The sequence below is a fragment of the Enhydra lutris genome, unplaced genomic scaffold (assembly GCF_002288905.1).
Source record: "Enhydra lutris kenyoni isolate GAN:26980312 unplaced genomic scaffold, ASM228890v2 scaffoldscaffold27, whole genome shotgun sequence".
NCBI lineage: Eukaryota > Metazoa > Chordata > Mammalia > Carnivora > Mustelidae > Enhydra > Enhydra lutris.
Window position 1 is genome coordinate 18,545,034 of NW_019154111.1, and position 16,551 is coordinate 18,561,584.

Sequence of the window (16,551 nt, forward strand, 5' to 3'; positions counted from 1 at the left end):
TCATTGTCATTCTTTGTCATCCTAGAAAATTAACCTCAGGTGTGTGTTCTCTGACAGACCTAGAACTTAAAGAATATGTTGTTTGCTCTTCACACTAACCTTGCTTTTGGCTTCTCTTTCAGTCCTCCTCTGGAGCCTCATTGGTTTCTTTCCTTGGTTCATCATTGCCAACCTAAAACCTGACCTATCATGTGTACGAAATGAATGTTTACTTTAATAATTCAGTGTCTTGTTAATATGGGCATTTAATCCAATGTGTGCTTGCCTCCATTTGAGAATTTTCAGTGGATGCCCTTTGAAGGGTGTTAGAACTTATGTTTGGGTCAGTGAGTTCGGGAACTCATCGCTGAGTGCCTATCATGTAGCAGGCAGTGGACTGAGTGCTTTCCATTGCTTTTTCTTATGTCAGAACAAAACAGTTTTAGTTTTGTCTTTGGAGTGTTGTAAACAGATCAATAAACCACTTTTAGTCTGAGTTTAATAACTAGGACCTGGAAATAAGACTACTATGTCCAATGTAGGTATTCATTGTAGTAGATTTTTACCTACTTTGGGTTTACATCATTTTCTCTTACACATAGTGATGTAAATAAATTGTCATAATGGCATGGGACTATAATGTGAAGTATTTTGCCCCTAACACCAGTGTCACGATGGATTTCCCTTGTATATCTTCTTTGTATATTTTTGCATTCTCTAGTAGTTTGATTCCCCACACTCACCTCTAATGGGGGTTGATATTCCTTATAAAAATGCAACTTTTTTAAATTACTGGAACAATTTAGATTTAATGTTAGTAAAGTGAAAAGGATTCTAAAGAAGGTGACCACTGATTGGGTGATGCAATAGGTGATTTTATCTATACATTTCCTTGTATTACAGGACACACTAAACTGATTGTATCCCTGTCTCTTACCATAGATGAACTACAAGGCAATTGTACTCTAGAGAGATGTTGGTCAGCCATAATATTTACCATAGTGTGAGTACTTCAAAGGGTTTAGTGAGTTAGGATCTGGCATCTTGGGATCTGGCATTTTAGTGTATAGTTAGTGTTTTCTCCTTTTACAAACTTACTGGTTTTTGAAATAGCACACAGTAATCGAGTGGGGAAGGGGATCAAAATTTGGAGAAACACTGATGTAAGAAGAGTAAGCTTTCACATATTGCTACTGTGTGAAGGAGTCACGGCAACTCCACGTTCTTGCTCCACCATTTACTATGAGCCCCAGTTTCTGGATTTTATAATTTATTTGGCTTTGTATTTAGTGCATTATTTTAAAATGTTTAGTGCTTAGTGATGGAGAATAAGGATTATGAGTTATTACGATTACCAACATATATCTTAATATATGCCTGGCTTTCTAAAACTAAAAGACCATTTTTGGCAGAGGAGGGCGTGATGCACCTGAGATGAGCACACAGGTATCAAGGCTCTTCATCACCTCTCTCCACAGAAAACTCCCTTTTTCATAGAGAGACCACCTATAAGCATTACACGTGGCTTCACAATTGTGCTATCATCATTGACCTCCAAGATACTGCTCTTTGATGACTTCAGCTGCTGACATGACATATAACAGTATATAACACGTACCCGTCAATAACTGTATAGAACTTACTTAATAAATGATTATTAATATAATAACTTAGTATCTCATTCTTTAGACGAGAAAATTAGAGAAGCTCTCTAAGAGGCTAAGCAGTTTGTGGCAGGATGTGTGGTTGACCTTGGTCTGGTTTCACAGCTCCTGGTCTTCACCACTACCCTACAATTAGCTTGAAAACTAGTGTTTAAGGAGAGAGTGTTGAGAGGAGTCCTGCTTAGAGGACTTTAGGGATTGGGCCTTAGAAGAAAACCTCTAGCTAAAAGATACTGGGAATGCTAATGGGAGGGTAGAAGTGGTAACTGTTGAAAGCTCAATGTAATTAGTGATAAAGGGGGGTTGGTGGGTGAGTCTGTGGGCAAGGTGTATCTGAGAAGGGAAAGTTGAGCTCCAGGGGAAAGCCTGCTTACAATTAGGATGTACTGATTCTGGAATTGATCTCTTGTGTAAAGAGTGAATTAGTGTGTGTGTGTGTGGTGTGGATTGTCTGTGTAACCTTTTTTCCTTTGCAGTTTGAGAGCGTTAAAAATAATTTTTATAATTCCCCCCTAACAATTGATATCCTTCCCCATTTGAAAGTTCAGTGATAAACACAGTTGCCTATGGAAAAGGCCACCATGCTTTTATATCAAATGACCGGTATGTGTGTCTTTTCCCCAAGGCAGAGCATCTCACAACAGTGGTCCGCAGGCCAGTAGTGGCAGCATCACTCCAAATTGTTGGAAATGCGGATTCTCAGGCTCCACTGCAGAGCTCATGGAGTCAGAAAATTGGGGACTGGGGTGGGGGGCAGATACCTGTTTTAATAAGTCCTCCCGCTGATTTTGATGAACATTCAAGGTTAGGGACCTCTACTGGGTCTCAAAGTCAGTTTATGTTCAAAAAAGAATGCATCACACAGGTGTAATCAGAAGGAGAAAGTATAAATGAAGATAATTGTGCATCTTGAAGCGCTACACAGATAAAAGTTGCTACTGTTACATTAAAAGACGCATTTTAGCATATTTCATGTGCCCCACTTCTCTGATTTATGCGTGACTTGTGCATATAAATGCTTACTCCTTTCCTCTCCCAGTTCTGGTTTCTCTACCAGCACTATCACACTGCCGGGGGATTTGTGAGAAAACATAGCAGTTCCAAAGTAGAAGATTAGAAAAAAACCAAAAAACAGAAAGAGCTTAGGGCAGCCCACACACTAGGTTGGGCAGCCCACACTGGGTAAAGTTGGTTTCTAACGCCACCTGCTTAGTAAAGTTCTGAAAATAACATATTAAAACAGGGGGCATAGATGAAATGCAGAAGGGAATTCTATAAATTCCTAGGTTTGGGTTCATAAACTCAGCTTCACAAATGCTGGAGGGAGACCTAGTGTCCATAAAAACGTAGCTGAAATACGTCTAAGCAGGCCACCCAAAGCTGCATGGCATCTTCTGTGTTAATAACACCACTGCTGCTGTAGCTAGAATTAACTCCTTTTCGTGTTAATGGGGAGATCTTACTCTAATGGCAAATTCATTGATAATTTCATTCATTCAACAAATATTGGTCGGGAAATACAGGGGTGAACCGTACAGATCCTATTGCCCTAGTGGAGCTTACTTTCTAGTGGGATTAAGTTATAGTAAAAATGCAATACTTTACATGGTTGTAAGTGCTGTGGAGAAAAATAAAACTGAAAACAGGACAGGAACAGTCCGAGGCAGACTTGCTGTTTTAAATGGAGGAGGCTTCACTAAGAAGATGAACAGCTGAACCAAAGACCTGGAAAGAATGCAGGCTCTGCACGGGAATACATGCTTGAGGAGTGCACCATGTGCGGAGAGCCACCAGCTTAGTGAAAGGGGCTGTCCCTTGAGCAGTGGTTAACCTGGAAGGTTGAACACCATTTTAGCTGCCATTAAAAACTCGAAGAATGGCCTTGGGAAGAACTTACATTTTCTTTGCTATTATAGGGGATATGAGTCTGTGGGAGAATGACTACTGCAGGGGAAGCATTACCACCAGGTAAAAAGGGATAAGGCAGAGGGAGAGGATCCTCAGACTCCCCACCGAGCGCAAGCCCAACACAAAACTCAATTCCACGACGTTGAGATCATGACCTGAGCCAAAATCAAGAGTTAGATCCTTAACCTGATTGAGCCACTCAGGCACCTGAGGGGTATCCAAGTTCCAAAAGGGCTCTTGGGTTTGTACCTTTCAAGTCCCTCACTATCCTGAAAACCCAATCCTGGGATTAAAAACCAATATTGTTGTTTCATGCATAGTTGCCCTCTGGTGGAAAAACAAATAACTACAAGGTATAAACTGCAGAAACTGATTCAACAAATATTGAGAGCCAGCGGATGCCGGAGAGATTGTAGTTCAGTGATTTTGGAGGTTCATTTTTCTCTGACTTAGCAGAATGTTTGCTTTGAAGATTGACTTTCTGGAAATTTTTTTTCATTTTCATTTTGGAACTTCATTTCTCTGCTGTAGGCTCCTGGCTTATCAAGAGTGAAGAACTTGGTATCCTTAAGAATCATGCTTTAGAAACCTAGAATATGAAAGGGTAGTAGCTCATTCTCTGGTGTCCTGACAGTATTGTAGAAAATAAAGTGATTTGGTTTTTAGAAATATATTTTTTTAAGACTTTATTTATTAGAGTGAGAACAAGAGCAGGGTAAAAGGGAGAGGGAGGAGCAGACTCCCCGCTGAGCAGGAAGCCTGACGTGGGGCTCAATCCCCCAGGACTCCAGGTTCATGACCTGAGCCAAAGGCAGACGCTCAACTGACTGAGCCACCTGTGTGCCCAGTTTTTAGAAATATTCTTTCTCAATTTCTGTGTCCACATTAGTATATCACCCGTCTTCTCAAAAGTTTCTGAGGTATTGAATCTGCAACAAAGGGACCAGTATTTGTTTTCCAATCCATTGTCGGTATTTTCTAAAATAAAAATCATGTGTCTGGCTTATTCTGAATTGCATAACAAAAATAATCTGGATTGATGGAGGTGTAGATGGGTAGGTGAGAGAAACACTGGACTAAAATGTCATTTGTAGCATCTAGGCTGGAGGTACATGTCAGGACAAAGGCAGTTACATGTCTAAACTCACGATTTCATGTTTGATAAAGGAATGAGATTGGTTAAATGAACGATTTCTCAAACCACTACACACCTTTCTTTCAGTTTTTCTGTGTGGACACTTTCATAACCAAATGTTGGTGTAAAATTCTGCTTTTGGATGTCAGGGCAATGTCACATCACTTTAAGTTTCTAAAAATTCTTTGTACTTAGTGATAGATATTAATAACTTGGGTACTGGCATTGGTCCATGGCTCCCACTTCCCATAGCACTGATTAAACTCTTAATTTATTCTATTCTACTAAAAAGTTGTATTAAGAAAGTTATCCCTCTTCCACCAGGGAGGAAACTGAGCCAGGTTGCTGCAGGAGATCTCAGCTCAGGTCACAGCCTGAAAGCCCAGGTCTGATTCCCCTCCAGTGTGTGTTACATTATTTTCCCGCTGACAAAAGGAGAGTAGAACAGAAGTGAGGGTGAGGTGAACAGAATTACAGGATCGACTTTGGAGTGTTGTAAAGCTGGAAGACTGAGCACATTTTCTTTGTTGCATATAATAAAGGATTTATTGAACATTAGATACTATGAGACTACAGAAGTAATACACTAAATTAAATTTTTTTTCTTTATCATCATGAGGGGGAAAAAACTCTATAAAATAGGTAGAACAAAATAGCTCAACCCAGAAACTTAGTGTTTTCTCTTTTTTGTTTTGTTTGTTTTTAAAGATTTTATTTGTTAGAGAAAGCACGAGAGTGGTGGAGAGGGGCAGAGGGAGAAGCAGGCTCCCCGCTGAGCAGGAAGTCTGAAAATGGGACTTGATTCCTCCCAGGGCCCTGGGATCATGACCCAGGCCCAAGGCAGACGCTTAAACAACTGAGCCACCCAGGTGCCCCTTAGGGTTTTCAATGGTACCATGAAATGTGGAATGAAATAAGAGGGTTGAGAGAGGGTAGCTTCTTTTTTCACTTTATGTATTCATATAGAAATTTATGGTAGAAATTCATATCTGCTATGTCCTAGCTTTTCCACTGTGGAAATGATCTTTTTTTTTTTTTAACCCTAAACCATCTCAGCCTTGGAATTGGAAGCCCAGCTCCTGCCCAGTGATCTTGCTTCTCTATGTGTTTGTCTTTAGAATGAGTGGCTTAGTAACTTTTTCAGTTTCAGGCTCTGTTGTTATAGGGTTAAGGAAAGTGTGCCATTGGCTTAGGGAAGTTTAAGGAAATCATTGTGTTGGAAAATACCTATGAGAAATCTAAAGGATCTGCTACTAGCTGATATAAGATTAAAAAAAAAAAAGCTTCTTAAAACTCTGTAATGCTGATTATGGTAACAATAGCATGCATATAGTTTTTCAAAAGAAGTTTCATATGTTTCAGATCACACTTATGTTTATTTGGATATAAACTTTTCTCAGTCAAACAACAAGACGATACAAGATTTTTGTAGTTTAGAGGGTTTAGATTTGCTATAGGGGCGTTAGATTAGTTATAAGGAAGGGTCATTCAAGAGCACCTGCTTTCTAGTTTAAAGTTAGAAGCCTAAAGGTATCACTTACCTAATTTATTTTTCAAATAAGAGATTGTTTGCTATCAGTTTTGTTATTACTTTTCTACATTTGTTTTGTTTTTAAAGATTATTTATTTAGGGACGCCTGGGTGGCTCAGTTGGTTAAGCAGCTGCCTTCGGCTCAGGTCATGATCCCAGCGTCCTGGGATCGAGTCCCGCATCGGGCTCCTTGCTCAGCAGGGAGCCTGCTTCTCCCTCTGCCTCTGCCTGCCGTTCTGTCTGCGTGTGCTCGCTCTCTCTCCCTCTCTCTCTCTCTCTCTCTCTCTGACAAATAAATAAAATCTTAAAAAAAAAAAAAGATTATTTATTTATTTGACAGAGATCACAAGTAGGCAGAAAGGCAGGCAGAGAGAGAGGGGGAAGCAGGCCCCCTGCAGAGCAGAGAGCCTGATGCTGGGCTCGATCCCAGAACCCTGGGATCACGACCTGAGCCGAAGGCAGAGGCTTTAACCCACTGAGCCACCCAGGTGCCCCTAGTTTTCTACATTTGATAAGGGAATGAGACTGGTTAATTAATTGGTTTCCAGGCCTTTGGAATTCATGGATTGGTGAACACCAAGATCAAGTATAGCCTTTCTGTTTTTTGCCAAGAAAGATCATTAACCACAGTAAGAAAAAGCCCACAATTTATTAGCATTTTACTATAAATAAATGACTTGTTGAACCTATGATTTCTACTATAATATTGAATAAATTTAACTCTACTTAAATTATGTTGCCATCTACATTAATTTACACTGAGTCAGGGATAACTGCATCCCACAGGGGTCAAAACAGTACCTTTTGGATTCAGTAGCTTTCCAAAGTCCATTACTACTAAAAGGGTCTCATGATTTCCTTTAAAATTTGAGTATTGAATGATATCAGACCTACAGAAACTTTAAAGGTGCAGTCTAATGAAATTCATAGCCTAAGCAATAGAGAGATACAGTGATGCTCTAGAGGATTTGCTGCAGCATGAGGACAGTGTGTTTGGTCCCTTCAGAGAGGATGGGGAGCTCCTCCCTGAAGGCTCAGAATAAAGAAATGGTATCAAGCAGTGAGTGAAAAGCTTCACAAAGGACAGAGAGAGGAACAGGAGAAAGTTCTACCTCTGGATTCTCTTCATCCACTCAAATCTGAGCTCAGTTGCTCAGTTTAATGAACCACAAGTTGGTAAATCCTCAGATCTGATGGCATGGTGGGGAAGAGGAGGGCTCTTGAGTGAGATCATCTGGGCTTACATTTTTACTTTTCCAGTCTTCTACTCCTGGCTGTGTAATCCCTGGCATGCTTCTTTCCCCACCAATGTGGGGTTTGTTTGTTTGTTGTTGTTGTTGTTATTCTTTGTTTTTAAAGACTTCGGAATAGATGCTAGCACTTACTTTGTGTTGTGAAGGTTAATATATGTAAAACCCTAGAATATATTCTCCCTTTTTTCAAAATGCTATTTTAATCACATGACTCCCTGACTTTGGAAGGCATTCCATGTTCTTGAGATTAAAAACCAAGTACCTTCCAAAGCCTGTGAATCCTGCCCCTCCTCTCTAGCATCTTCTGATTCCACTAGATCCTTATTTGCTTACTGAAGCCCAAGGACCTTTCCAAGGCCATTTAGACCAGCTGTGTTCCTCCATCCACCATCCCTTGTCTCCTCACATTTCCAAAGGAATTCCTCTCCATTTTCATCACTCCGCTCACCTCCTCAGGGAATCTTCTGTGCCCTCCTCAAATGGGTTCAGAACTTGGTTACAAACTCTCATGGCTCCAGAAATTCCCAATAGTATTCACTAAGCTACAGTCATTTTAGTTGCTGTAATTACTTGTTTTCCTCCAGTGTAAGTTCTGTGAAGGCAGCAAACCCCTGTCTTTGGCTCACTGGTACATTCCCAACACAGAGCACATTTCCCAGCACATAGTATGTTTTGATAATGTATTTATGGAACAAAGGGGTGAAGTATGGGGGAGGAAACTTGTCAAGTGCTGTGCTAAACAAGTGTGCCCCTTTACTTGAACAGAAAGTATATTCTCCAGAGAGGCTGAAGGGAAGACTGGAAAACCAACTTGAAAGAGCCCCAGATGGATGAAGAGACTGATACAATACAGTCCTGAAAGGGAACCTAACTAATGACTGACTTTGGACGTATGAAGTGAGCTGATAAATACTGGTGTTGATAGTGGAAAACGAGAACTGGACATGTAGTGGGACTAAATTCATCACTGTTAAAAAAGGCTTCATGAATTAGTAACAACTGAAAAAGTTTTAAAAACAGTCATTGTTTCTCTATGCACAGCATACATTATGGGAATTATTAGTAGTTGGCATTATTAAGGAGAAAAAGTCATCTCTTATAAGTGGGGCTCTTGTACTTTCCCTGTGTTTTTCTCTGGCTGAACGCATGCTGGCAGCCTTCCCAGGAACCATCTCCTGGATAGCCACCATGATGTGGCAAGCAGATAATGTTTTTCTTGTCATGATAAAATCCTTCTGAAGCAAAGAAGCAGTGCACGGATCAGATCAAAAGTAATGTGTGAACAATAAAGGCTTCTGTGGCAAAGTGTATTTGAAGTTTTATTTGGACAGCTGAGCAGCCTTACCTTTTGCAGACGCTGTTTTCTGTTGTCATCACATTTCAATTTTGTTATTCACCATGACTTTAAGATATTCAATAACGTTTTTAGTATGTAGACTGTGCAGGTGAATGGAAAGCACCATTGGCGTGCTCAGCGGGCCCCTATACAAAATAAAACTTGCTAAAATGTGGGAAAATGTGACTACATGGCATGTTATTTGATGTCCCTTTCCCAACTCCCACACTGAATTGGTTGGGTGTTCAGTGGCATTTTCACATAAAGGTCACTGGTGGTGGGTGCTGGCCAACATGTATGGAATTACCAATGAGGGTATGTGGCTGCCAGAGGGTGAACCTTTGATAGGAGTGGGAGAAGTGAGAGAGAAGAATGTTGCTTTTGGATTCCATTAGTTTCTGTTCTTCCAATATGTGACTGTAGGCCAGTCAGTGAACTTCACAGCCTAAATCACTTAATCTATAAAAGAAAAAGATAACAAAGGTGGCACAGGGTGATTGTGGGGACAAAAGGAGATAATATGTGAAGAGCTGTAGGGAGCCCGAATACCTGCTCATCAGTGAATTCGTCGGTAAGCTGAATTCCCATGGCCACTTCAGCACCAATATGGCGCCCTAGATGTACCCCAGACAGAACCTCTTTGAGGATCCTGGACAGTAGAAATCTGTCTATGTGCACCCAAGGCTTGGAGACCAACTTCTAGGACCAGCCTCTTAATGCGGCCACACTTTGTCTGCCTTCAACTTAATAGTTATTATTGTGAAAGGATACAAGATTAAGATTGTTTATATCTGTTGGGACTAAGTCCATCTTTGTTAGTTTCATAACTTAGAATACCTGAAAAATCTTTAAAAACTATCATTGCTGCAATTACAGAGATTGTCATTTAGGCATTATGTTTTTAGGCAAAATGCATTTTATTTTCTTCACAAAGCTAGTTTTATGTTCCTCTGTGACTTTACTCATGCTTCTGAGACGTCTTTCTCCTATTCATGTGGACAAAGTCCATTTCTTAGATTAAGCATGTATTTAAAAATTGGTAAACTTTAGTGGTTAATTGAAGTTTTGCAGGTGCATGGATGGGGAAATAACCATCCTTACCATTCATTTCTTCCTCATTCACTCATTCTGTGGATATTTTCTAAGTGCTTGGTCTTATGCTTGGACTGGTGGTAGGTACTACAGATACAGTGGAGAATGAAACTATATTTGGCCTCATGGAACTTACTCTCTAGTGGGTAAAAATAAAGTGGCACTAGAACCTTCACTCAATTTTCACAATTACAAAGTTATGAGTATTGTAAAGGAGAAAAAAGTACTAGGTTTGCATACAAACAACACAGGATCGTGCTGATTCAAGGCAATTTGGGAATGAATTACTAAGGAAGCATTAATGGAGTGGGGATCTGAAGCATTACTAAGAAAATTAGATGATGGTGAGATGGACAGTTGAAGTTTTGGAAAGAAGACTAGTGGAGCTGGAGTGTGGAGAATGAGAGAGAGAATGCCTAGTGATGAAGCCAGAGTGGTAGTTTGGAGCTATTTGAAGTAGGACCTTGGTGACAATTTTGGTGGAAAGTCAGTGAAGAATTTGTAAGCTGGAGAAGGATTGAAATGACCAGATTAAAAAAAAATACTAGTTTTTTTGTGAATACAAAAATACTACTACTGAAGGAAAAAAAATGGGGAAACGAGATGAGTGGCTTTTAGGAAAACTTCTGAGGCAGGAAGACTAATAAAGAGGCTAATGCTCTTAGCCAGTTGAGACAGAATGAGGGGCATGAAGAACTCTTGTGGGCACAAGCAGAGGCAAAGATGATCTGCGAGGAATTTAGGGGCTGGTAGGATCAACAGGGTTTACTGACAAGTTGTAATTTGGGAAATGAACATGGAGAAGATGGAGTTGAGAATGGTTTCCAGGTGTCAGAGGAAGTAGTAGGATCTGACATTGACTGAAGCAGGTTTGGAGGTGCAGCAGCAAACGATCGGCCAAGTCTGCATTCCATCATGACATTTGTCCCACTGATACCCTAACCTTACAAGTAAAGAGAGCTCTTGATTGGTATTAGAGAGCCGTGTCTGAAGCCTGAGTGATACAAAGAGCATTTGGTGGATCACGCTTTGTCATGGTGTCAGAATCGGAAGCACGTGCAAAATGGAGTAACGCAGACCTAAATGATGCGGGTCAGCATGGAATCCTAAAGGAGAACATGGAAGAGAAAAGCAGACTTCTGTGATGGTAGGCCTGCCTTTCCTACACCTAGGATCAGGGGAGGACTGCAGCTTACTCCTGCTTTCAGATCACTGCTTTTCCTTCCTCATGCAAAATCTCTCTTGCCTTCTGGAGTACATTCCTTTCAACCATACCACAAGGTATATGTTCAGTTTTTTAGTGTGTATCCATCTTCCAGTTCCTCTCACACAGGCATCCATAGGTCAGGAAATCTGTGAGCCAGGTGCCTCTCTCATCCTCTTTAGCCTTAAAGCATTCATGGTCTATAGATAGTCCTTTCTTTCTTCAAGGAATCTTTATTCAGCTCTAATTATAGGACAGGCTCTGTATTAGGCACTGGATTCAGAAGCACATGAAACCAAGTGTCTGCTCTGGTGGTACATACTTTCTGTTTTGGGGAGACAAATACATATCTGGAGCCATGTACTAAGAAGAAAACCAGAGCAAGATAAAAGGGTGAGAATGACGAATAGGCAGCTGGGGGTGGGGTGGAGGGGAATGTCAGAAAATGATATATAACGGAGACCCACATGAAGTGAGAGTAAACCGTGTGGGTCTATGCATGTATTATGTATTGCTGTATAACAAATTATCCCGGAATTGAGCAACTTTAAATGATGAATATGTACGTGTCCTCTCATAATACCTCAGCATTAGGAACCAGGGCGTAGCTTTTAGCTGATGTTTCTGCTTCAGGACTCGCATGAAGTTGCAGTCCTCATTCCAGGAGTGGCGTACCATCATTATTTTTCCTCCATACCTTAAACTGCCTCCCTTTCCTGACTTGTCTCTCTCATTGCCTAAATGCAGTTTCCCAGTCCAGCTTCTTGCTTCTCTCCCATTTCCTTTTTTATTCATGCTTCCTAAAACAGGTATTTGCGGTCTTAATTTTTACCACTTGTCCTCTTTCCTCTCCTGTAGATGGGCTCCCACTCTCTTCCACACCAGGAAATCTCTGTCAAAGGTGACCTCTGGTGAGGAAGACCAGTCTGTTCTTTTTTTTTTTTTTTTTTTAAACATCTATTATTTGACAGAGAGAGAGAGATCACAAGTAGGCAGAGAGGCAGGCGGAAAGAGAGGAGGAAGCAGGCTCCCCGCCGAGCAGAGAGCCTGATGCGGGGCTCGATCCCAGGACCCTGAGACCATGACCTGAACCGAAGGCAGAGGCTTTAACCCACTGAGCCACCCAGATGCCCCCAGTCTGTTTTTAATATAGTTGATTCCTCTTGTGGCATTTGATTCTTTCTCTTGAGATGATCACCCCTCTTGATAGCTAATACGGCATTTTGCCGCCTCCTTCTCTGACATACCAGCCTCTCTTGGAACCAGTTCTTCTGCCAAGCTTTTATTTTAGGTATTTCTTAGAGTTGTGTTCTTGACTTTGTTTTTAGTTTACCTTGTCTTCAAAGCTGACCTCCACCAAAACTAAGCTGATAATCCCTGCCCCCTTAACCCCCCACCATACACCGATACTGCCCCCGCAACACACACACACATTGTTCATCCATATCCTTTTCTTCTTTGGTTAATGGAATCTAGGCAACCCAGTTAAAAAAAAAATCATCAAATTTTTCCTGCCTTTCTACATCCTGTAAATAACCAACATACGTTAATTCTGTCTTCTAACTCCAATCAAACTCTTCCTGTTTTGGTCTTGCATAACTGATATCCCATTCTCTGTTCTGATTTGTCATCTACCCTGGATGCTGCCACCAGTTTTGTGTAACTCTTGTTTCTCAACACATTAGTACCTGGGTCGTGCAGCCATCATTGGCTCACTTGTCACAGAGCGCTCAGATCACTTGCTTGGCACACGCTGCATTTTGCCGTCTGGTTTGTTGGTCTGCTTGGCACAACTTTTGCTCCCCTCACCCTTAAATTTAATGCTTCTGCAGAATGAAAGTTTTACGTTGCCCTCAAAAGGCCATGCTGTTTATGCCTCACTCCTTTTTACTTCTATTGTTTTCCTGAAATGTTTTCTCCCTTTTCCCCTTCAACCCACAATCATTCAGATCACAGGTCCCTGTCTTTGTTTTGTGACCCCTTTGTCCTCAGCCTTGTCCCCAGACAGTGGAGTTCATAACTTCCTTTTCTATCCTCCCCTTGCATAGGCTGCCATTCTTGCTCTTACTGTATTATTTATCCCGTGTCTCTGGTTGTGTGAGCTTTGAGAGCAGGGTCTCTGGCCCATTCATTCTTCTGTCCCCTCAGTACTTAGCAAAAGGCATGACACAAGATTACTGCCTACGTATCCATAAATAACATGTAATTTGACTGCGTTAGTATGGTCTAGGTATAGTTTTATAGGGGAATTAAGACTCCACAAAGTCTTCTTATTATCCTTGCTTCAAAAAACATTGTTGGGTTACTTGGTAGAATTGAGCCCTGAGTTAGGCGGAAGTTGAAAAAAATAAAAATCCCTGGCAACTCAAAGTATTAGATACCAAGTAATTAAAAGCTTTTCCGAAGCCAGCATTAAGGTATTTATATTGCAAATTAAACCTATCTTGGTGTTCCAGCTTCATACGCAATTACCAAATTTTTTAAAAAAGATGTTATTTATTTGACACCGAGAGAGCTAGCAAGAGAGGAGGGAACACAAGCAGGGGAAGAGGGAGAAGCAGGCTTCCCGTGAGAAGGGAGCCTGAGGCAGAGGGTCCTGCTCCCCACATCTCAAAGCCTGAGGTCCAGACCTCATTGGAGAAGATGTGGTGTGTCCTACTGTGTGGCAGAGAGTTTGACTGCAGTGCCACCCTAATGAGACTCCTGGGGAGTCTGGCTTCTGGGGTGCCCCACAGTAGAACTCCCTGGGGGTCTGCCAGTGGGGGTGGTGTACTAGGAAGCCACCCTCGGGCTGGGAGAAGCTGTTCACACATTTGTGCCATGCTTCCAGGTGTAAGAAGAGAGCCCTTTGTCCTCCAGGGTCCCTCCAACACTTTGCAAAGTTGTGCTAACTGACACAGGCAGGGTACTAGGAGGGGTAGCACATAAAAGTGATAAATTGACGACTTGATTCCTCAGCTTCCATAGGTTCCCATTTAACAATATAAGAGTCTTATAGGAATTAGGAAAAAAATAGGTATATATAAAATTTATCTTGAATTCTAGTACCCAGTGAGAGTTGTGCAATTAGAAGAGGGTGACAAAGGGGATGAAGGCACCCTAATATGTCCCAAAGTAGTTAACGGTATTCTTAGCACAAGTGCATTATTGATTACCTTTATTTTCATTGATCTGCATAAAGTAAAGGTATTGTTCTTATACCTGTCTCTTAAGAATTAGTTTCAGCTTAGAAACAGAAAATAAGTCTTTTCTATAGTGACTAAGGCACAACTGATAAAGAGAACAGAAACATTGTATGTGTTCAGTGTTTGCCTAATGTAGAATTTATAACTCGTATTTCAGTATATTAGGCAAAATGTTCAGAAGTCAGGAGTCCTCTGGCCATTGAGCAAAGAGAGGAAACATTTTGTGTGAAGGACACTAAAAGGGGAGAAATCAAACATTGGGGGAAGGTGTGGGGTCAGGTGATGGTCAGTGAGACCACTTTGTACAGACCATGTGTGCTGCTTACCCACATGCCAGACAGACATGATAATAGTCTAGTCCAAGTAGTGGGGTCCTAACTCTTAGAGTACCATTATTTCAAGTCAGTTCTTAGGGTAAAAGTTGACATTGATTTTTGTTTCATAAACTTAACAGAACTCACGGGTCTGCACTGAATAATCTTACAGGCTCTTCTGGAAGAGGGTTTTTTGTTTTTTTGTTTGTTTGTTTTTGTCATTATAGGAAAAAAAAGCAATAAAAGCCATCATACATGCTTTGTAGAGGATTTTTAGGACTGTTGATGGAATAGATATTTGATGAATCTTGACTGATATTTGTTGATATTTGGGTCTACAACTTAGAAGAAAGGAGAGGTTTAAGGCCAGCTCTGATGTTTTGCACAGTAAGACTTAATTCCCATCTCTTCTATCCATTTCTGAACCCCTCTGTCTGCTTGTCTTTGTATGTTATTACCTGGTATTAGGGAACATCTAGATATTTGTTAAAGATTTTGCTTTTCTGTCATCCACTCTTACCAGCTCTGAGACATGTGCAAGAAGTAAGGGAACTGGTGAAGTCAGGGATGGGGATGGTTGCACCGTAATCTCCCAGCCATGGAGCAGGTTTGGTTAAGGTATACGTGTTGGGTACTGATTTGGGTACCAGGCTGTTGGCCTTCAGATCCTCACTCAAATAATCGGGAACCCCCACCCTGCTGAAAAACTAGCCAGAACTCTAAAGTACAGATAAAGAAGTTGAGTTTACATCTCCAATTACTTTCTTAACTCTGAAAGGATTCAGTTGCAGAGATGCCCGTGACCTTCAGGTGGGGTACATGTAGTTTGAGTTGGCTGATCTTATGGTTTCCTGGCTTTCGTTACTGTCTCTTGTAAACATTTCATCATTTTTAGAAGATTTGGGTCCTTCTTATGTCACCAGTTACCATGTGTTATAAAACATTTTGAATCATTGTAGAACATTTGGTGTCATAATTCTGGCTGGATTGCTAAAAACAAGGAGTGTTAGTATTCCTGCCTAATTGTAAATGGGTTTTTTGTTTTTTGTGTGTCTTCCAGGTTTTTCTGAAGAGTGATCGAGTGGCCAGAATGGTTCAGAGTGGAGGATGTTCTGCTAATGACTTCAGAGAGGTGTTTAAGAAAAACATAGAAAAACGTGTGCGGAGTCTGCCAGAAATTGATGGCTTGAGCAAAGAGACAGTGCTCAGTTCGTGGATAGCCAAATATGATGCCATTTACAGAGGTGAAGAGGACATGTGCAAACAGTCCAATAGAATGGCCCTAAGTGCTGTGTCTGAACTTATTCTGAGCAAGGAACAACTCTATGAGATGTTTCAGCAGATTCTGGGTATTAAAAAGTTAGAACACCAACTCCTTTATAATGCATGTCAGGTAAGTGGTCCATATTTCCCATTTCGCCCTCTGGCTCAGAATGAATATCAAATATTTACAAGCCTATGAAAATGTATGTTTTATAATCACTTTGCCTGAAAAGTTGAGTGAAAATGAATTTTAATAAATTGAGTAGTGGTATTTGAAAGAAACTTTGAAAGAATTACTTAATAGAAGGAGAAGTACATTCTATCTGTAAATAACCATTCCCATATGTCCTATGTTAGGACCTCAGATTTTCACCTGTTTGGTACATTAGGGATATGCCTCAAATAATAAAATGAAGATCCTCTATTATCTAAAAAAGTTCAGCAGTTTATAATAAACCAGTATTCCTGAGTGCAAAATAATTTTTTTCTTAAAGTTAGGCTGGTCTTCCAAGTTCTGAGGAAGTAATTGAAACTTCAGAATTTCTTTAACCCAACAGGATAGAAACAAAGATGTTGCAGAACTATGAAATTTAGAGATGACCAAATAAAAAGTATTTTTTCTCTTCAGTTGTTACTCTAATCATACATAGGACAAATTGAATAAAATATATTCCACATCTTTCATCC

General features: G+C 40.7%; 1 protein-coding gene across 5 annotated transcripts in view; it reads left to right on the forward strand.

Moving 5' to 3' along the window:
* LOC111151929 (calcium dependent secretion activator 2) overlaps positions 1-16,551 on the forward strand; it is a 532,957-nt gene that overhangs the window by 176,762 nt on the left and 339,644 nt on the right. For all 5 annotated transcript variants that reach the window (XM_022510148.1, XM_022510149.1, XM_022510145.1 and 2 more), the window contains exon 3: positions 15,662-15,994. In XM_022510148.1, the coding sequence (XP_022365856.1) occupies positions 15,662-15,994 (333 nt within the window). The remainder of the gene's footprint in view (positions 1-15,661; positions 15,995-16,551) is intronic.